The following is a 22687-nucleotide window of genomic DNA, read 5'->3' on the forward strand; positions in this document are numbered from 1 at the left end:
GTTGGTTAATGGGGCTTTTCACCAGCTGAGCATCTGACCTAGGGAAGTAAACTAAACCCAGTCAGGTTGGCTGCAGCTCTGGTGGGAGAAATGAGGGGGAGAAATCAATGTTTTCCAAATGGGAGAGTTGCGGGGGGGAGGGAGGAAAAAGTCAAACTGTTAAGGAAAGAACTCATATTCTGCTCCTGAAAGGGATATTATAAATAATGCAGTGTTGAATAAATACAGGCAGTCCTCTGCGGCTGGTAGCTTGTAATAAGCCAGAGGTATCAACATACCCATTTTGAAGATGAAAATCCTCACACCACAGCATTTTGTGAATGAGACATTATCCTGCAACACTGCCAGAAGATGCAGAAGTGCTTTTTTGAAGTCATCCTGTTCCAAAGTTCATCATCCTTCCACTTCCAGCACTTACTCTTCTCAGGACGTGTTTCCTCCACACATGTTATTGTGGTTAGGATTGGAGCATCGACATAAAACGCGGGAGTGGATGGGAAATCTGCCATGGCATTTGTAGTCTAAACAATACCAGAAAAAACACAGAGATTGGCTTCCCGCCCTGCCCTGAACAGCACAAGCAATGGCTTGACTGAACCAAGTAATCTGGGCTTTCATTACTGATCCTTTTCCTCCTATTTGTCTCATTTATTTCTTCTTCCCTCTGCATTTTTGCTCCAGGGTTAGTTATTTTTCTTTTTGCTCCTTTCTTTTTAAGCCTGCCTCTTGTTGGTTTTTCTCTCTCCTACTCTTGCCTCACCAATTACTTTCATTTGAAACCTGCATTTCCCACAAAATCAAAAAGAACTTTAGCTGAACACGTGTTTCTGTTGGGGTTTTGTTCACTTCCACTGTGCCCCAACAACAGGAGTCCTTTTGCTGTCTTGTTTCCTTGGAAATGCAGGGCATGTCCCTCTAAGCCAAGGCGATGTGGCCACTGGTAGACACCTTCATTAAGTAGGCAAATGGCATGTTCGTTACTGGTTGTAAATGAGTTAGGATAATCCTAAATCAGAAGAGCCTGATGTGTGAAGTCATTCGGTGAGGTTTCACAAGGCAAATTTCTCAGCAGCGCTGAAACCGGTGAAGTCATTTGCACAATCCAAGAATCTGCACCTACCTATGGAGGAATGAGCAAACCAAAAACTACTGATGCATTACAGTGACAGTAACACCTCAGAGGAAGAAGCAACCAACACCCACGATGTCATTCAAAGGTACTTTCCTGCATTGTGCAATTTCCAGGGCATTCAGTGCACCACGTGTGCTGATCTCGTTGGGACATGCACCCTAGAAAAGCAACAGCGCACACAGGGGTGAAGCCATGGGCTTGTTCTGCACCCTGACCCTTGATAATCTGGGCTCATGCGAACGCTTGCACTATATGCGCTGAACAGATGGTGCAGATAAGGCTAAAAGGCAAGTCTGGAAAACAACACGTGTAATACAGTCTGGGGCCTCATGCCAAGAGTGATAAAATGCCTTACAAACTGAGGTAACCTCACCGCAGGCCTGTTGAATTGTGAAGGATTAATATCCCTCCTTTGGTAGAAGGAAATCGAGGCACAGGCCAGCTTTGCCTGTGGGACCAAGTCACAGTTTGTGTGACTGGTTGTGCCCAAGTGGCCTCAATTGCAAATGTCCTCAGTGCAGGGCAAAAGAAACACATCTTTCTTACACAACAGAGGGATGAATTATTTTTGGGTCTCTCTAAATTGTCTGTTTTCCAGCACTATCATTCTTACCCTACCAAGGGAACATGACTGACCTAATTAGAATCTGAATTCCAACAGTACAAGACCCAACTTGTAAACACAAACTTTTTTATATATAATTTTGTTATTTTTTATACAGGTACAAGTATATCTGATGGTTATAAACACCCCAGAGGTGAGAGGCAGGGGAGGAGCAGGGCAGTTGGAGTCATTGGAGAAGCTAAACTGTGGAGAATTTGGGATGAAGCAGGGCAAATTTCTGGATTGATTTATAAGATCGTGACTTAATCTGCTGGCAGACTGTATCCTCTGGGATTAAACCTCATGTAACCTGATGGAAATTAGGAAGTGTTTTACTCCCTGCTATAGAAAGGACTGGCAGAAGTAGGATTCAGCATTTCAATCTTCCATCCAGCAAAAACCATCCAGGGTGATTGATGAAAACACTTTTATTGATCCATACCTGCCTCTAGACCACAGAAGAAATTAAAGGGCAAGAAAAAGATGCTCATTTTCAATGAAGCCCGTTTCATGAAGCAAGTAAGGCTTAATCCCACCAGCCCCATGCCTGGCTTTAGTTCCTATAGAAAAATCCTCCTGGTGGCTGGAGTGAAAAAAAATCACCAGGAAGTGGATTGAAAAATCCTCCTGGTGAGGTTAAGTGAGAAGCTTCCAGCCATACCTGCTTGGATTCTTGGGATGGCCTGTGCCTGAACATACTTGGGATAGTTTTCATCCAGCACCTTCTGATGGGGTATCCACAAAGCTGAATGAATCCCTGCCCTTAGTCCATGCACAGAAAAATCAACCAGAGCCCAGGCACTGGAGACAGAGGCCATGGACCAAACTCTGCCTCTGAGCAGTGGTGCTGCTCTGAGTGCTGGGTCTGGCTGAGCAGAGATCCTGGCTCTAAGATGGGTTATACCCACTGGGCTGGCTTTAACATGTGTCCCTGTGAGATAGGGTGGGCTTGGAGGTAAGTGGATATGGTGGAAAGGGCTGTATGTCATGTGTTTAAAGCTGATGTCTTCAGGGCTGCATCATGACTTTTGTTTTACTCTGGCTTGACTTCTGATTTGGAAGTGGCTCGGCAGAAATTGAGGTCATTGCAAATGTGTCAGTGCCACTTCACTTTCTGTAATGCACTGGCTGCTTTACAAGTGAGCCCGAGCTACCAGCTGAGAGGCCTGAAAAGACAGAGAAGTTCTTCTCTGGTACGATGTGAGGCAGGCAAAGGAGCCTCTGTCCTTGGAGAAGCTGGAGAGCACACACAGCACTGCCCCCTCCGTATTTATGTGATTGGTTTTAAGCTGTAACACTGACTGAGGTTATCATTTTCCATCCTTGCTTGGAAATTATAGAGGAGTGAAAGGGAGATGGGTTTCAGCTGTTGACGCTTCAGGAGCATTCAGCAGCTTTGCTGGATGAAAGGAGCAACGTGGTGTTTTTGCTCTGCAGAGGTCTCAGAAATAGCCAGCCATGAAGCACTGTGTGGTTTCGGGCTCGGTGAGAGGGCAGGCAGAAACCAGTGCCAGACCCCGTCATCCCCGGCTGCTGGAGCTCTTCAAGGAAGTCGTACATCTGGTGCTTTCCCATTTAGTCCTTTCAAGAGGCTCATTGAGAGCAAGGTTTGTAAGGAAGAGCCAGAAATAAACAGCTCATTATCCCATTTGTGGGACAAGAGGAATATGAGAAGAGAATTGTTAAAGATGGGACAATCGGGGAATAAAAGCCCGGTTTTTAACAAGGCTGACATTTTGCTATGTCTATTAGAAGGCTGTCGTATGTTACAACGTGAGTTTTTCCACACTGTGTGGAGGGAAGGAATATCTTTGGGTCTGCAATACAGCAGCTAAAGAAGCCTGAGATGCAGCAGAGCATGTGTCTCCTGAGAGTGGTGGTCTTCTACTCAGTGGTCCATGCAAGACTCCTCTCCCCTTGGCCTCATTGACTCCCTCCTACCAGGCAGTGGTAAAATCACCTCTCCTTTGTGGAGAACTCTGTAGTTTAAGTTTTTGTACCTCTGTCTCTCTGGGAGTTTTTACAAACAGAAAGGGGTTTCCTTTGAAGTTCTGCAAGAGGTTTAACATCATCTTCTATTCCCCATCAATTCAGAGGTTGTTTCCCCAGTTGCTCTAAGATGTATTGTCTCATTTTCACAGTTACGACCCTACCAGTGACTATGGCCAGATACCACAGCTCAACTCCCCTTCTGTTTGTGTTAATCATGGTGACCATCAGCTTTTGAATCCCCACACATCTCCCTTGCTTGGCCACCCGTCCCCTCTTGGTGCAGAGGAGTGCAGGGTGCTGGCCACAGCAGAAGGGCGCTGATGACAGTAACACAAACTCAGGGCAAGTGTCCAACACATGAAAGCCAAGCTCCCTGCCACCGCTGCGATAAGGACTGGTCGATATCATGTGAGTTAATATTGAACCCGGATTGTTGCCAGGGTGTTGTGACAGGAGCAAACACACCAAGAGTCACTGCAGTGCAATGGACCATGTGGTGGCCAGTGGCTGAGTGTGGGAGGCATGTGGGGCCATGGCTATGGCGGTATCCAGGACCACTATAGGAGACATTTATATGGGGGGACGCAGGGGTCACACTAAGTCACTCCTGTCTCCATGGTGTAAGAATAGTCTTTTTATGCACTGTGAATATCACCAGGGCTCCCGCAAGCCTCTGTAGAGTCCTTGGGTTTTCTTATTAACGCAGAAAGCAATGGCACCATGTTGTGTCAGTAAGAAGGGAGATGTCAAAGGGGCTGAGGCCATGTCTGGTCATGACCTGGAAGAGGAGGTTCCTTTTGGACCACTCTGGACCCTCCACAGATACAGATCATTAACCCTGGAAACATCGGGGGCCTATAAACCATCTCTGTGCCTGTAGCCCAGCACACTGAAGAGGCCATTGATGTGACTGTTACCAATGGGGTCTAACAGCCCTCTCGGAGACAATTCCTATTAAAGTTATTATCTGAAATGGGAGAAGGGGAAAAAAGTAACAATTTTGTGAAACAGGTGAAATTAGGAGAAGCACTGATACCAACCCAGTCTGCTGCTGCTGCTGTGATTTTTCACTTGTTTTAGCACATCTGCTGCACAAGGGCAGTGGGGAGCATTCATCAGTCCACCTTTCAGTACTATGAGATGTTTTTCCTGCCTTGGGCAGACAAGAGCTGTGTAGCTCAAACTTGGGCAATCTTCTCTCTTAGTCTTAGAAAATGCAGCCTCACCTGCAGCACTGTTGCGTGGTTTGCTTGCCCACAATGCTAAAACTGTTTAAATGTTGCCAGGAAACATGATCTGGAGAGCCTTGCCCTCTGCTTTATTCCTCCTGGGTGCCATTTCAGTGATACACGCATTAAAAAAAATCGCTTCTGTAAGTATATGCTCTACCATAGCATTTGGTCCAAAGGGCTGTGAAAGAGTAAAAGCATCACTTTAATACAGTCAATTTGTATAAAAGTATGTGACAGTGAGTGTTCAGGATCACCCCACCTGCAGCTCTGAGTCGTGGTAGCAATTTTGGGTGAGAGGTGGACTATTTATCAACTATGATTTGCTGAAATCTGTGGAGCTAGGGAGACAACGGCGCTCTCGTGTTTCTTCAAGGCTGAGCGTGCCAAAGGCAGGAGAGCAAAGCCTGGTGCAGGGGACTGTGAAGTGTATGTGGGGTCCTTGGCTACATGTCACCTGCCCTCGTCCATGAGGGTCTGCTGGTGGGCTCAGGGGACACAGGGAAGGGGACCGCACTGGACTGCATGGAGGAGGAGACTTGTGGCCCTTCCCAGTGTGATGAGGACAAAGGAGACCATGTCCTGACCCATCCCCGCAGCTGCCCACCAGCATAGTCTGCCCATATGTGTAAGCATTTATCCTGTTCTCTGGTAGAAAGCAGCTGGTCCCATGTGTGTCTGCGGGAGGATACTGAGCTGCCTACAGTCAAACAACAGAAATCATGTTGTGCAACCCCACATCTGAGAGCAAACAGAGTTTGGGGCAAAAGGGAAATGGGAACCCATTGCTCAGCACCATGGCTGGGAAGTGTTGACACTGGCTGACCTCCTTGTGAGCCCCATGCCCTTGCCCTGGTGGCTTCTTGGGGCTTGAGCTACAGGCAGATAAGTCAGCAAAGGCACTAACTAATCCATGCAATGGGACACTGGCAGAACTCCCATTGGCTCAGGTGTGAGCACAGGTTGTGTCGCCACAGGACCATATCCTTTCCCCACCGAGTCTGCGGTCCAGAGGGTTCTGCCTAAGGATAAAAGACCCCTTTCAACCTAGGTAAGTGTTTCCCAGCAGATCTTTCTCCTCCAGCCCATTATCTCCTGGACCCTAAATAGGAGGTGCAGGAGGAAAAGATAAATGGGGATGGGAAGGGGAAGCACAAGGTAAAGTACATCTGCACAGCCAGAAGCCCCCAGGAGCTAGGTAGAGGGGACAGTAGCAGTTCCTTGGCCCTCCCAATTATACCCCTCAATAAAGGGATGAAGCCAGCAAATGCAAGACTGCACAGGATAAGGAAGAGCAGGTCTGGTTCACCACACTGCTGCTGTAGGAACAGCTGGGGGCTCCCCTGCAGCCCCCTGCGAAGCTCATAGCTGTTGGGCAAGAAGCAGGAGAAAGGAGTTAAGGCGTTGACACCCTTTGCTAACTTTTCCTCTTGTAAAATCTCTCAGCAGTTTCGCAAGACATTTGGATCTGGGCATCTTATGGGCACTCCAATCCAGGGAGAAACCTGCTCAAGCGTTAAAGTTTGAGCAAACAAGCAAACAAGACAGCTCCTCCTCCTCTGTCATGTGAGTGTGGCTGTGGCTAAACGCCACGCTTCACGGGAAATGAGCGCTTTTAGGGCAGACGGGGACACAGGATGGACCTCCTGCCAAACTTGACTGTTGTCACTTGGCTGCTCCTTATCCTTTTCGTTAGCCTCCTGGTCCTGTAAGTAGAGCGGTGGTCCCTCAGTGTGACCAGGGAGGAGAACCCTGTGCGTGCAGCTGGGGAGGGGCTGGGGTCATCATCCTCCGGATGAAGTGCCCAAGTACATGCATTAGTGTCAAAAACTCATCCTTGGTCTTCCTGTGCTACCTTCAAGGCAGAGCCAAGAGCTGGTAAAGGGGGGCTTCGGGGCTCCAGGGCTCCTTGTGCCCTCCCCCTGCCAACTGGAAAGGAAGGAGGAAGATGAGCTGGGTGGGAGGGAAATAAAGAGGAACTTACTGATCTCTTTGCTTTTCTCAGCAGATTCAAAAGGAGAAGTAACTTCCGTGGTTTTAACCAATACAAGCCCTGGTTGGCAGCAAAGGGGACAGGCTGTCCTTGAGTTCTGCAAGCTGGGAGCAGGGCAGTGGGTGACATCTATGTCTGCCTGTGTGCTTGTGCCAGCCGAAGCCCTTGTTTTAATAGTTATGTTGGCAAAAGTGCCCTTTTGCTTATGTTGCTCAGGGGAGCTGTAGTGAGCTATACAGGCAAAAACTTAATTTTGCTGTTGTAATTTATGTCCCTCCTCGGCTGCTGTGCTGCTGTGGTCTGACCGCCTGAGCATCACAGTTGGTCTTTGTGGCGTATGGAAGTCACAGACTCAGAGCACCTTCATGCAGTGAATCACTTTATTGCCTATTGCTCTAGCTTTGATACCATTCTAGTAAAAGATATTTTTAGCTTCGCATCTCCCCCTTCTTTATTTATCTGCGGAAGGGCAAGGTTCGCATACAACTGTGTGACCATAACCTGATTCATACTTCGTTTGGTTGGTCATTGAACACAAGAAAAAAGACAAGGAAGACATAAGGCAATCATTAATACAGCAATTAGAGCTATAAAAATAAACCCTGCGATATTTTTGACCCACGGTCCAAAATTCCCAAGCCATGGAAATAGACCAAAAGCATCTCATTTTTGATTTAGCTGCAAGTCTTTGTTTAAATCTTTCAATTTTTGGGTACTCTTATGAATTGATTCTGAGTGGTCGCTTAGATTCATGTAACACATTCCATTAAAATCCTCGCACCCATGTTTAAATAACACAGACACAATCATGCTCTTGCTCAGCGTGTGTGCACCTGCTCAGTAGTTTTATCTATATAACATATAAAAGTGAATTGATATGTTTTAACACACTTACTTATGTACCAACATTAAAAATAATGTGGCTATTGAAAAACATTTTAAAATTCTATTTTCATAAACCATATTTAGCAGTATTTATTGTTAAAGGTTAGCTTTATATTTATCAATACATATAGTAGATTTTATCGATATAAATGCCGGCTTTAATCAAACACAGTGTGTTTGTTCTAACAGACACAAGCAGACACACAGATGCACATAGAGCTCTCTACGTAGCTGTAGATCTGTATCGGTTTAAATTGGGTAATTACACTGTCATAGCATACATTTAGCAGCATTTACTGTGACTTTTTTTTTTTTACACACACACTATATTTGCTATGATACACACCACACCCCATATCATCAGAATTTACTAATTGAATATGGCTTTAAAATATATATTTTTAAAGCTTTTATTGTTTTAAAGGGGGGGTTTATGATAAATGCTGTGTGTTATGCACACAATTTGTCATAATACATCCGTATGCCTGCACGCTCTGTGTATCTGGATGTCTGTATACTGTTGCATATATAGCTATAAATAATATAAATATATATTCATACAGCGTACTTAACAGGCTTTAATAATCTAGGTTTATATTCATGTGTCTATAATTACATATTTTACTGTTATAAAGGTCTGTGTTTAATATGCATTATGCACAGTGTATGTTTGTTACACCACACAGATGCATGTGCAAGTGCTCACACACGCGCACAAGTGTGCACAGCCCTTACTCTCACTGTGTCTATTCATATAGCAATTTAATAATTATATTTCCATATAGGATATGGAACAATCAATTTTAATAAGTTTTTAATTATTTTAACACAAAGGTGCATATAAAGATGCGGCGTAACTTCCACGCTGTTATGGCTGAGTTGTTGGGGTGAAAGAAAGAGAGCCTACCAAATGTGCAAGGCCCCCCAACTGCTCTACTGAGCTAGCCATTACGATTTAAAAAGTTCAAGATGAATGTGGCTTTCCATAATCTATCTTGTGGGGAGTCTTGATCTCGGTTCTCCCTCTTTTTTTTTAGTTAACATGTCTTTGAGGGAGCCTGCTGTGGCTGATAGACAACTGGTCACGCCACTGCTACCCCCGTGCCCCTTGCTTAAGAGCTTCCCGCCTGCAGTCCTGCCATGGGTCCTCCAGACCCCACCCTTGCTTCCCTGTAAATATCTGCAACTCAGCAGGAGGAGAAAATAAGTCTGGCTCCTTCTCCGGATCAACAAAACCAGAATCAGAGGGGTCCGTAGGGTCGTTAGGATTATCAGGGTTATCAGGGTCATCACCCGACTCAGCCGCTCCTGACAGAGGTGCTTGTGCCGCGAGGATCATCGTGATCAGTGGCGAGGACAACAAAGGAGATGCAGATGGGGAGACAGAAGGGGGGGCGGGGGGTGCAGCTGGTGATGAGGCTTCAGGAGATTTTACCCCCTCACGAGCATCTGTAGCTTCCTTAGACGTGACAGCATCAGAGGCAGCGCTGGTCTGTATCTGGCGAAGAGTGGCCAGGATCTGCCACCAGGGTGCCAAATGCTTCCCTGCTGTGGGGTCCCCGTTTGAAGCAGCATCATGCAGCCGTTTACCAACAATTTGCCAAGCGGGGATTTGGAAAGTGCCGCCAGCTGGAAAGTCAGGCACTTTATCACAGATCCATTCTAACAAAATCACAAGTTGCAGGCCCAATACAGGCCGATGCTGAGTTTCAAGCAGATGGCGCATTACTTCCAGACTGTGCTGCTGATCTCGGGATAACTTCCCTCGCATGGTTCCCGACCGCCCACCTGCTTAATGGTGATGAGTGCACAATATCAAAGTCTCCGTGGCTCCTGGTTCAGTCGGGCTACGCCACCAGTTTGGGCTGCTTGAGCCTCCTATTCATGTCCCTGTTCGGGCACCATTTGTGGCGTATTAAAGGCACAGACTCAGAGCATCTTCATGCAGTGAATCACTTTATTGCCTATTGCTCTAGCTTTTATACCATTCTAGCAAAATATTTTTATACAATTGCCTATTGTTCTACCTTTTACACCAAGCTAGTTTTAGCATATTATGTTTAGTTCCTAGTTTATGGTTTTGTTTTTTCCAACATTCTTTGTCGTTTCACAAACATTCCCAAAATAACCGGTTCCTTATCTTTCTGTTCTCCTACTCCTGTCCACCTGGGTTGCTCTGCTTAATCACACAGTGTACTTTGCTGCTTCTTTAACTCTTTCTTCTCCAGCCAAGCAGTTACTTCTCTTTGGCAATAATCAAATAGTTTCCATCCTCTCCCACAGGTCTTTGCAAAGACAAACACAAGGGCAGGTCTCAGTTTGAGAACTTCATCCCTCTGAGATCCCACTTCGGTCACCTGAGACGCTGTTGTCTGACCTGGGGATCTAAATGAGGCCCCTGAATAAATCTCTGAGGTGCCCCGGTACACCGTGTTTGCCTAGGCTAGGCTGTCAGCCTTTGTCTTCTGTCAAAATGTATCCCCAGTTGTCTTGTATCCCAAGTGATCCTACATCTATTGCAGAAAGAGTGTCCTCAGCTGCTGCTGGTCTGTAACTCCATCTTTCTCTGGGGGACAGAAACCAGTTATTAAAGCTGTTTATTGTGCTCAGGATGAAGAATATTCTCTTTTCACTGCATAAACACATCTCACGTGCTCTTTGCTTGGCAGCTATGGGATATGGCCCTTCCAGACCTTCAAGAAGCTGGACATTCCTGGGCCACGGCCTCTGCCATTTTTCGGAACTTTCCTGGAGTACCGGCATGTGAGTACCAGCAGCTGCTGCTCTGAAGCAGTCTTAGGTTCTTATTTGTAGCTGGTGCTGTTTTTCCCATCCTTTGGGCATCTCTTTCCTCTGCCCTTGATGCAGTCGGATGGAAATGATGCTTTCAGGTAGGAAGCAATTTGGACACACAGAGAACACGCAAATTCAGGTTGACCTGAATGAGGTGTGCTGTGTTTTTCATCTACTTTGTAATTTAAGCTAGTAGTTTCTCCCTGGATTTCTACCTGCTCCCCAGCAGCTGAAATTCTGCTGGAAAAAAAGAAAGAAAAACATTGGAGAGATGCTTAAAACTGCTAATTCCTGAGAACTGCATATGCTTTGTGTCAGCCCCATGAAGAGGCTGAATTAGCCCCAGCAATGCCCAATCCAGCCACTTGCTGTTGGGCCAGCCTGAGACTAAGCCAGGCAAATAGATTTCTAAATAAAACTCAAATATTACCGAGTTACCAAACCTTACCAAGTAACTAGGCAGTAGCTGGTCCCAGGTAGCTGGCTGCAAATGCACACCAAAATGTATTTGCTTCAATGAAAGGGGTGTTTAGGTTGTGTTTGCTGGGTTTGCAGCATGCAGGTGGTCTCTTACTAATGGTTTAATGCATGGTGAATGTTGTGTCCCGTAAGTTTTGTCCTTACATGTAGCATCAGTTAAAACCTTAATGGAAACAAAGCAAAGCTAAAAAAGCCACCACCACTCCAGGTCTGTAACTGCAGTAGAAGTTCTCATGAGAACAAGGCAGTAGTAGTTCTAACTTGTTGAGCTGAAGGTGAAAGGACGCCATGGTATCTAGTTCTGCCTGCTAACTGTTCCCACTGAAACTGTGTGCTCTGTTGTACCTTGTTTTCATTGCAATTTTAGCTCAGGATGGCTAGTGGAAGTTGAGGGTGCTTCCCCGCCTCTAGTGCAAATGTCCCCTATGTCTGTATGATGCTTAAGAGGTACCCCAACCTCTGCTGCTTACACTGGGGCTGTGGGATGCATATGGCACTGCCAGATGTGACCTCCTTTGATCACTCCTCGCTGGCAAACTGTTTCTCCTTTTTTCTTTTATAGGGAGTCATGGAGTTTGATCAGAAGTGCTTTGGAAAGTATGGCAAAATCTGGGGGTGAGTTTCCTTTTGCAGAACAAAACTGCCTGTTTGGGGTGCTCCGCGGCCCCAGAATAGAATAGAAAGAGGTACGTTGCTACCATGCCTCAGCACTGTAATCCTGCAACGACAACTTGAGGAAAATCCAGGTTCACCACAGGGGAAGTCTCCAGCCATCTCTCCAAGGCTTCTCTCCTGCTGGGATTTCAGTAGGGTGCAGGGCTGGGATGATGGTAGCCAGTTCAGGGAGTCATTTGTTTGCATAAGCTTTGAAAACACCCTCCACTGTTTGGTGTCACACTGAGCCTCACGCCTTTGAAGCTGCTTTCTGGCTGTCTTGAGCAGAAAGCAAGCTGCAGACTGCCGCGGTGGTTTTCATCTTCCTCCCTGCTTCTCCCAGAGCCAGGGCATGAGCTACCTTTCAACCTGCCTCCCTGCTCCCTGCACAGCGCTGGTTTTGTGCAGGGGCCTCTTATCCTGCTTCTGCTGAGAACCTCTCAAATCGAAGCAAAACTGTTGTGCAAAAAAAGATCCTGGGAGGCTTCATGAAATCCAGTGCATTCTTTCAAAAGATTAAATGTTCTCAAGCCTCTTGAAGGCAGCAGCTCCCCTCGGCTGTCACCCAAAGCTCCCTGCCCTTTAGCCCACACCATGGCTTTTAAGTTTTTCTGACTCCGTTGTTTGGAAAATGGAGGAGACAGATGAGTTTTTCCCCTCTTATTGCCTCCTAGGCCAGGCAGGGAAATCTCTTTACCCTGCACGTAGGCTCCTCGGTGTGGATTTATTGTCTCCAGCTACCAGTTGTGGAAACAGAGCTCACACAGCCCAGGTGCAGGGGATCAGTGTTATGGCAAAAGCTGTCTTTTATCTAAACCCACACTGCTTTGGCAACTCAGACGATTGCTAGAAGTGCTCATGCTGCCTGGGTTTGGCACATTCTTTCCCTTTCTCCTGTTTTACTACGTAATAAACCAGTTTCAGCATCATCCCTTTGGCTGTTTTGTCAGAGGAGGCTCAGCTGGCCCAAATGCTTTGGGCTGCAGCAGTTGATGTGCATGGCTTTGGCCACAGACAAAGCAGGCTGCTTATGCTCTAACTGACCGTGAGCAGTGGACTGACTGACTGTGTGTTTCTCTTGGCTTAGGATTTTTGATGGCAGGCAGCCTGTACTGGTCGTTGCGGACCCCATCCTCATCAAAAACATCCTGGTGAAAGAGTGCTACACCATTTTCACCAATCGCCGGGTAGGTATCTAGGCCCATGCTTTGCTCTCCAGCACAGAGTGCTTGCAGCGAGAAAGGAAGAGTTTCTTCCTGGTTTCTGTTCTCTGAGCCCTTCAGCAAGCGGCTGCTCTCTGTTGTGCCCCAGTTTATTGATGGTACCAACAACAAAACTCCGCTTGGAAGGTGTAGAGACTGCTCTGGTTGGGACACTGGGACATCAGCCTGGATATACCCTAGGGCTGATGTCCTTTATGACTCTTACACTTCTGTTTATGTTTGCTGGTTGAGGTAGAGCTGATGTGACTTCAGGGGCCAAATCAAAACTCTGTGGTGAGTCTTTTTGTTTGCATTTCTATGATGTGGAAGAGGGCTGAAAACCTTCATCCATCCCCCTGTGAAACCATGTCCCTTTTGCTGTAACATTCTCCCTGTGCAGAACTTTCGTTTGAATGGGATCCTGGAGTCAGCCATCACCGTGACTGAAGATGAGAAGTGGAAAAGGATTCGTACTGTGCTGTCTCCAACCTTCACCAGTGGGAAGCTGAAGGAGGTAAAGCAGAGGCCACTGGTACTTTGCATCAATAGCTGGATTGGGCCATTTCTGAGTACAGACCTTCTCCTCAAATGGGGGAACTGCCCAGCCTTGTTTGGTGGAGGTGAAAGAGCCAACAGTGCCTTCTGCTTTGTTTTGCATTTCAGATGTTCCCTATCATTAATCACTATGGTGAAAAACTAGTGAAAAATGTTGAGAAGAAAGCGGCTAATGATGAGTTCGTGACCGTAAAGGAGTGAGTAACTGTGTGGGGCTGGCAGGAAAGAGTTTGTGTTCAGTGTGGGGGAGGAGTCGTCTTGGAGAACCTTTTCCACGCTGCAGCATAGGTCCCTTGTCAGCTATGGAAACAAACTCCTTCGTGGTCACGGGCATGGTATGTTCCTCAGCAGGGGGCTTGCTCTGCTCTGCTCAAATGGGGTAGCTGTGCTCTGTTTCCCATTTCATTTTACTGGGGGTGCATTTTGAGGAAGGAGCAGCACTGGTTCCAGAAGCTCTGCAAGATGTGGTAGTTTTGGATGTCATTTTTGCCATCTCTTTTACAGATGGAAACAACACCACAGTCTTTGTTACCCTGGACTGCAGTTCAGTGCTTTCCAACTGCAGCCTAGGGTTTTGATGCTGGAAAAAATCGGGAGGTGAATGCAACTGGGGAAACTTGGGAAAACTTAGTGACGGTTACTGCCAAATCAGGGCAGGACCTACTATGTTAGGACTCTGCACCGAGTCCTTGACTAAAAGACATTCCCTCTCTCAAGGATTGTTCCTAGATGGGCTCTTTTTCACTACTCTGGTTGGGTACATCCCATTTACTCTCTCTTCTTCTCTACCTAGCATTTTTGGAGCCTACAGCCTGGATGTGGTGGCCAGCACTTCTTTCAGTGTGAATATTGACTCCATGAGCAACCCCAGTGACCCCTTTGTCACCAACATAAAGAAGTGTCTCAAGTTCAGTCTTCTGAGCCCCCTGTTCATACTCTTAGGTATGACACACTTCATCTCATGCAGCCCTGAACTGATGCCGGAGGTGGTGACCACCTGCATTGCCTGGTAGTATCCTTGAGGCCTCTCTTGCCATATGGGAGATGCTCAGCACTTTGCAGGATTAGATTTACCCTAGCAGAGCTGCAAATGTATTTCTCCAGGGAAACCACAGCCAAGGTTAGTATAGCCCTTGTGGGTCTTAGCAGCATCCTCCTACAAGCAGAGACCCTGTTTGCAGGCACATGATGGAAAGCTGCTCTGGCACAGAAAGCTGAAGGCAACAAAAATAATTTGGGGGTCAGGGTCCAGATTTACATCTCTCCTTTCTATGTTTTGTGCCACCTTTGAGTTTCTTTGCCCCCCTTTTGGGCTAAAATGCATTGTTATTTTCTCTGCTTTTAGTGGTGTTCCCCTTTGTTACCCCTGTGCTGCAAAAGATGAATGTGACTCTGTTACCCTCAAAGGTCGTAGACTTCTTCAAGGACATGTTAGTCAAAATAAAAAAGGAACGGGAAAAGGGCGGCAGCACGGTGAGTCCAGCCCTGGTGGCCTCTCCTCTTCACTGTGCTGTCCTTCTGAGTGCAGGAGGGACCTGGCAGCATCCCCTGGGCTTCCACATGGGAGAGTATCTATGTCCATAGAGGGTCTCCAGTCCGAGCCTCAGCGCGCACTGAAGCTGTGAGCCTGCCCCGGGGCTGTGAATGGAGCAGGTCTCAGCAAGGAGCTTGTGCTGGACAAGGTTTGCCTTCTCCCCACCACATGTTCTCTGACTGCCTCTGTTTCTCCCCAGGATCGGGTTGATTTCCTGCAACTCATGGTTGACTCACAGAGCTCACATGACAGCTCCAAGTCCACTGAGACCGACTCCTACAAATGTATGCATTGAGATCTGTCCTCTCAGCAGAAAGCATGGCAGTTCCTTGTATGGTTAGAGGAAGAAAGTAGGAGAGGGTTTTAGTCATTAATCCTAGAGATTCAAGGTCTCAGTAATGGGGCTGTAATCATGCTTATCATATCAACTCTATTTTATTATATCCCATTTCCTGAGATAAATCCTGAGGTCTGTTCGTACAACAAAGAGCAAACAGAGTGAATATCTCCTTACTCCCATTTCTTATTTTGTCTTCTCAAGGCCAGTGCCGTTGGCTGTATTTCATAAAGCACACAAAACACATATGCTGTGTGTACCTTCATCTGTGAGCTTTTGCTTGTCCCTCATCCTGGCTAAACTGTTAGATTTAGTAAAGAATGGCTCAGCCAAGGCATTGTCCCAGCCCATCAATCTCAGTCAAGGCGGGCTGCCTGTAAACTTTGAGGTGCCACGGCAGGATATTCATATGACATCCTGCACGACAGGCTGCATGCTGGCAGCTCTTGCACACTACTGCAGTGCCAGTGTTAAAACCTGCATTGCTCTAACCTGCCACTGCCACATTATGCTCAGGGCGACTAATCCCTCAGCAGCACAAAGCTCACTTCATGGTTTACAGGAACTGCTGGGCGTCTCTTCATCTCTAACTTTCCCTGGAATATGTCCCAGAAGGTAGCAGAGACTTTCAGAGACTTCTCGGGCTGCACATACCTTGATTCTGCTCTTAAAGAGAGCAACGTAACACTGCTGATCTTGACAGCAGTTTTCTGGCTGTACAACAGATCCACCGCTTTGTGGTACCAGAAGGTTAGATGGATGTTTCCTTTACCAACTGTTCAGTAGATATGAATAGCATTACTTAGATTGACAAGTGGGATCCTGAATTCCCAAAACTGTAGTTTTCAGCTTCTTGCATGTGCTTTTATGCATCTTTTCAGCATTAAGTGATGAGGAGATTCTGGCCCAGGCTCTTGTCTTTGTCTTTGCTGGCTATGAGACCACCAGCTCCACCCTCAGCTATTTGTCATACAACCTGGCCACCCACCCTGACGTGCAGCAGCGGCTTCAGGATGAGATCGATGCATACCTGCCCAACAAGGTAAAGGAGGGTGGGGAGATGCTGGGGTTGTTCCCACCTCTATGTGCCAAAAGGCAGGCTGGAAACAAGACAGAGTAAAGGACACGCTGGCACTGAGGTTTCCCCTCCTCTGGTCTCTAATGTGTGGAGGTGAAGCATCACAGGGCTGTTGAGGTGGGGGCTGAAGTCCCAATGTTCCTAACCATCCTGATTCCTCTCCCCAGGCTGCTCTCACATACAATGCCATCACACAGATGGAATACCTCGATATGGTGGTGAACGAATCCCTCCGGCTCTTCCCCCCTGCAGGCCGGCTTGATAGGGTCTGCAAGAAGACTGTGGAGCTTGATGGTGTGACTATTCCAAAGGGCATGGTGGTCATGATCCCAGCCTATACACTGCATCGTGACCCGGCATACTGGCCAGAGCCGGAAGAGTTCAGGCCTGAGAGGTTAGGGCCAGGCAGGGGGAATGCTGCACGTTCAACCTCAGCCCTGGGAGTGGAAATGGCAGCGAAAGTGGGGAATGCATGATTTTAACATTTAAATTAGGCATTTATCATTGTCTGACATCTAGTCCCAGCATTACTATGAGGGGAGTTTTATGATCTACATCCATAAACTGTGCATGGAATTTAATTAACTGCATTGAAGGGAGCAACAGTGAGAGCAGCTCCCAGCAGCTGTAACACTGAGGGGTTTATGGCCAGATATTATAACAAGAGCCATTGGGTGACTGGCACGATGCCATGCAAATCAGCAGTGGAAGGGCAAAGATGGGTAGGAAATAAAACTTAATTTTTCAACTCAAGTCATGAAACAATCCTTGCTTAGGAGTCTCTGTCAGAGCCTGTGAAATGATACAGTAGCCCAAGGCAGACCTGGTGGCCACAAAGATGTTGAGGGCTGGTCCAGAGAGCGCAGGACCACATCTGTGCCCTTGCACCAGGAGTTGAAATACCCTGGGAAGATACCCCCAGTGTGGGGTTATGGTGATCTTTGGGACAAAACGTAGCAGCAGCATCAGGCAGAAGTTAGGGAGGAAGATGGGTGCTGCTGAAATCACATATGGACCCCTATGTTCACCTTGTTTGAATGCAGAAGGAACCACTCAAATGGGAGTATGCTGGCAATGGGCAGGTTACTGGGCATGGGTATCTGGGCAGGAGCTCTTTGGAGATCACTTGTCTTGCTGGGAGTTCATCAGAGGAATGTGCCAGTGTCTCAGTAGTGAGATACTTCACTGCTGACTTAGCATGGCTGAGGTTTGTACCTGGACCTCGTGCACTGGAAATGAAAAGCTTTCTGACATGAAAAATAACTGATCACTAAGAAGTATTACTGAAAATGCTCAGTGGCAAATTTCTCTGTGAAGCTTATTGTTCTTCCCTGTTTTTCATGATGAGGAAAGGACTGGCTGGCATGTCTCAAAAGCAACCCTGCCTTTAGTCACACGGGGAGAACGTCTTTGTGTTCACTCAGTGCTTTGATCTAAAGGGAAGACGTGAAGCTGTAGACCTGTGAGGTTTCGGGTTTGAAATCTGGGTTCAGTTTTGGAGTTGAGAGGGAGTTCTGAGAAAAGAGTAGTTATCAAACCCATTAGCATGTTCCACGTATTCCCTCTTCACCTGATGCACCTGGAGATGCACAACCAGCTCCAAGCAGCAGGATAAAAGCAGAGGCATAAGGTATCTACTGAGACAGAAATAAGGGACTTAGCTGGATTCTTCTAATACGCACAGAAACACAAAAAGCTTTTGCCTTCCCAGACCCCTTATCACTTCAGAACTGAAACTTTACACAACCACAGCTCTAACTTCTCTTTTTGTTGTTGTTATAATCAGGTTCAGTAAAGAGAACAGAGAGTCTTTTGAACCCTACACCTTCCTGCCATTTGGGGCTGGCCCCAGGAACTGCATAGGAATGAGGTTTGCTCTCCTCGTCGTGAAAGTGGCCATTGTCACCCTGTTGCAAAACTTCTCATTCAGAACCTGCAAAGACACGCCGGTGAGGATATGAGATTTTGAATTTCATTATCTACCCTTCAGTCCCACTGAGATGGTCCTGTACAGTCTCTTTTGCCTGTGTCTCAGGACAAACAGGGAACTGTGTCTCATGCACATTAAATCCCTCTCTTCCCCCGGGAGTTCAGAGGCCGCTAGCTTCAGAACCACTGAACCTTGTCTGCAGACTTGGGTTTTACTACTTCGCGCAGAGATCAGGGAGGAAGATTTCACTGTGGATTAGAGAGGCATATGGGAATAACTGTATTTAAATCTTCTCAGTTAATTTACATGGTTCACCACGAGTTACTGATACATTTTTTTAAGCTTTTACAGGAGCAAATTTAATGTCGGTGGAATATGTCAGGCTGAAATCCCTGAAGTCCTTTACATCTCTTTGGGTGCACCTAAGTTGTGGAGTGGATCCCCTATGGTGCACTGCCAATCTGTCTTGACCCTGCTCCAGAGAGCAGAAAGGGAATATCACCCTGAAACAATGGCATCTCCCTGTGACTTAGAGGCAGGTAGCTCTATTTTTGGTGTTAGTTTGCAGCCCCATCCTGGCTTTCTGCACTGGCTGCTGCAAAAGGCTGTGCCATTAATACATTTCATTCACGGGGCAAGCAGTGGAAATCAGAGCAGAGGGGACAGCAAGTGTATTCAAAGGACATTTGTTGTAAGAAACAGAAAAATCCTTATTAAATTATTGCTTGGCACGGGTGCTCAGCTCGAATATCTGCACATTCAGATTGCAACTCAACTAGTAACCTGGAGGTGAAAGACTGTAATAGTCCATTAACAATGCAGTGACCTATCCACCCTCCCCCAAGTCTAATGACATTTTTCTAGTCCTCTGCAATCCATAAAATTGATTCTTTTTATAACTACCTTTAATTAAAAGGAGACAAGTTAAATATGTATTGTATTATTGGTGCCCATAGGTTTATGGGGGCTCTTTCAGCCCTTTTCTCTACAGAAGATGTCATGTACATCAGATCAGAGTAGGAAGGAGAAATTCGTGCTGAAGCATGCCTTTGGAATATATATATATGGAAGCTGCAGCCTCCCCTCCTCATTTATGGCACATTGAGCTCTGACCCACATTACTTAAATTTCCTGAAACAAAGCTTACTGGGATATGGGGATTTTAATGTAGCTTGTCAGGTTGGGGGTGTATTACCCTTGTCTTGATGGAGAGAAGGAGAGCTGGGATTGAATTGATGGAGGACACTTGGTAAAACACTCTTCCCTCCCCTCCAAGATGATTCCCTCGAACACTCGCTTTCAATGTTCCTTTTACTGAGATTTCCAGCCTATCCCATGGGAGCCCATCACTTTTTCTTTGGTGCTCAGCCTGAGCAGCAATCTTAGTTTCATTCTTTCTGGAGAGCTTATTGCTCCTTCAGCTCCCATTATGATCTAGCTCCCCTTAGCACCGACACACTTCAGCATTAACCATGGCACTGCGTGTCCCTCCTCAGCTGCAGCTCCCCAGATGGATTTTGGCTGGGTTTCCCTCCATGTGCAGCCTGTTTATCAGTGCACCAAGCTCTTAGGACCATGCAATGTTAAAGCCAGAATTCACTAAGCAGTTTATTCAAGAGCTGAGGGCTATTAAAACCCAGGTCGTAGCTGTTTTGTGTGAGCAATAGTAATAGTCCAACTATAAGTACACCTGTAAGTTAGGAAACACATTGAATACAAGAGGTGGCTGAGATGTATGTGGGCTGAAGGGGTCCTGTCAGTGTCGTGACTGTCCTTTTTCTCAGCTTACATGGCTATTTTGTTTTTATTTCTTGCTCAAGATCCCACTGGTTCTGGACGCAACAGGTTTCATGCAGCCGAAGAAGCCCATCATCCTGAAGATGGTCCCCAGAGCACATGCTGATGTGGAGGAGTGAAGGAAGCAGGTGCAGATCAGACACTCTTGTTTGATGGTGCCTCTTCTAACTCTTGAGATGAGCCTCAGATTGATGTGTGTGCTGTAGAAGAGTCAGTGGTGCAACCCCCCGTTTCACCACAGGGCATTAGGGGTTTGGCCCAGCATAATTACATGAACATTATCCTAATGAATATGAGCCCCAGATCCTGCTGTCCCTTATCACAATAGGTATTTTGCAAGACCATTTGCACTCAAGTTATTTGGGCATATTTTTTTCTCTCCCTCTGAAGAGGCACTTTTCTAAGCAATTTGATTCCAGACACTGTCAGTCTCTTCTGGCAGTGTAATTTAAATCAAGATAGGGAGAGCAAATTGCACATAGTTAAGTAATGCTACCATTGCTCCTGTTCCTGCTGCCTGCTGGGTGACTCTGTATGTCTTCTGGTTTTATTCTCTTGGGAATGCAGAGTTGTCCAGGGCTATTTCCTCAGCAGCGTGCTATGACCCTGACAAGTGTTTAAATGGTCACGTCCTTGCAGGAATGGACACCCGCAGCAAATTTTCTGATGCTGATTTATTTAGATTTTCTTACAATTTTAGATGGTTTTTGCATGATTCAGAGCACAGGTGAGGTGCTGAGTGACAAGCAGTTACTCCAAATGACTGTAGATCTGCAGAGTGGGAGAGAAGTGCCCCACGTGTTTCCTGATTGTTTGCTTATTTTACCACAGGCGTGCAGCCATCTCCCTTAGAAGGATTTGTCAACACAGGCACCATCTATACCGCTACGTAACACCTTTTAGTCTCTGATTTAATTAGGCTATTGTAAGACCAACTGAACTGAATTAATAATGATGCAGGGTGCAGCATTGAGAGCCTTCAGATGTCCTGAAGAACCCTTATCTGGAAGAAATGTGTTGCCTTTGACTATTGAGACCTGGAAATTCTTGCTTGACTTCATAATTTTTATAGATTCTAGAAGACCTCTATGCCCACATTTCATATTATTCCTTTAGAAACTGCTACTGGAGGCCTACCTGCAATAAAGAGCTCACTTAGATCATCTATAACCAGCTGATGCCAGTTTTCTGCTCTTTGACCCATACACAAATGAATCTATCTGTAGGTCTCATAAGCCAATGGCCAGACAATGATGTGGCCCCACCGCCTCTCCCAGCTGGGCCTCTTCATTTCTTAGGTGGGATCCTCAAACGATCCTCAAAATCAGTGCCACAGAGTGGAGATGGAAGTTCTCTTTTGCAATTCATTCTTCCATTGTCACTTGTAGCATCACAAGTTACTGAGTGCATGGTGTTGCCAGTCTCAGCCAGGCATCTGTCTTTCTGTGAAAGCAGAGGGGTTTGATTCCAGCATCTGCTCCGTGCTGCAGAACCCTGTCCTGTAGGGCCGAAAGGTCTCCATGCTGTCTCCTAAACACCTCATGCACCTGGTGTACCCTTCCACAGGAGGATATCTTCTCCTTCCAAGCTGTCAAATCTCAGCACCGGGTGAAATACTTGCATATACATCCAACCCAGTCACTACCATATATAATGCTGCTTGGATTCCCGGGGGATGAAGCCTTATTTTAACCTGAATGAATCTCTGTGTGAATCATCAGTACTAAAAGCTACTTCTGAAGATACAGAGTTTAAGATACAACAGTCCAAAATAAATGGCAGAGCAGAGTCATCAATAGTGTGAAGTGGTTCTATTGCAAAATTGGGCTTAGGAACTTTATTCACTACTTAGCAGTTTTTATATTTCTTTTATATTATTTTATATATAGGTAAATAGATTATACATATATTATTACATACTCTTTTTCTACTTCCTTTCTATATTTTTTAGGAATTGAGTATAAAACTGCAAAGAGACATAATAACGTTTCTGCAGCAGATTGAATTCCCCAGGGAAAGACACCCTTGACTGCAAGTGCAGGGGAAGAGTGAGGCTGCTTCCCTAGAGAGTCACTGGGGAGCTGGATGAGAGGGTTAGAAAATTCCCAGCAGCTCAGGCAGCCACAGCTTCCCCTTCTGCCTTCCTAACCTGCCGCAGTGCAGCTCACTTCTGCTCCAAATGTATAAAAGTGACAATTCATCTTCATGTTCAGCTGTTACTGTCCCCTCTCTAAAGCCAGGGCACTGTGTTTGACTGTGATGGCGCATCTCAGGGGAGAGCGGCAATATATAGAAGCAGTCAGACCTCTGGAGAACAAACAGCCGCAAAGTGCCTGCGCTGTCACAGCAGTTCATGGAAAAGGGCATGGAAAATCCTCAGGTCTCTGCCTTGAGAGGTGACCGAGGAGATGAGGCTGATCATGTCACACACAGTGTCACAGGTCAGGGATGAATTAAGAACCTTGCTGGAGCAAAGGCCATAGCTTGCCCCG

At 46.4% G+C, this 22687-nt stretch overlaps 1 protein-coding gene across 3 annotated transcripts; it reads left to right on the forward strand.

The window, feature by feature from the left end:
* Positions 1–6594: 6594 nt before the first annotated feature.
* On the forward strand, positions 6595–21991 carry LOC115606566 (cytochrome P450 3A12-like). 3 transcript variants are annotated; one of them, XM_030482703.1, is made up of 13 exons: positions 6595–6665; positions 10505–10598; positions 11671–11723; positions 12850–12949; positions 13365–13478; positions 13628–13716; positions 14313–14461; positions 14865–14992; positions 15253–15337; positions 16272–16432; positions 16636–16862; positions 18255–18417; positions 20219–21991. In XM_030482703.1, exons 1-13 carry the CDS (start codon positions 6595–6597, stop codon positions 20312–20314), a joined length of 1530 nt encoding a protein of 509 aa, XP_030338563.1. In that variant the 3' UTR covers positions 20315–21991. The 3 variants fall into 3 exon arrangements, 2 of the variants coding, with proteins under 2 accessions (XP_030338563.1, XP_030338562.1); XR_003990931.2 differs by lacking the exon at positions 6595–6665 and having other exon boundaries at positions 10511–10598; positions 20219–20922; positions 21027–21991; XM_030482702.2 differs by lacking the exon at positions 6595–6665 and having other exon boundaries at positions 10511–10598; positions 20219–20323; positions 21027–21991.
* Positions 21992–22687: the final 696 nt, after the last annotated feature.

This window comes from Strigops habroptila, chromosome 4 (genome assembly GCF_004027225.2).
Source record: "Strigops habroptila isolate Jane chromosome 4, bStrHab1.2.pri, whole genome shotgun sequence".
Classification (NCBI taxonomy): Eukaryota; Metazoa; Chordata; class Aves; order Psittaciformes; family Psittacidae; genus Strigops; species Strigops habroptila.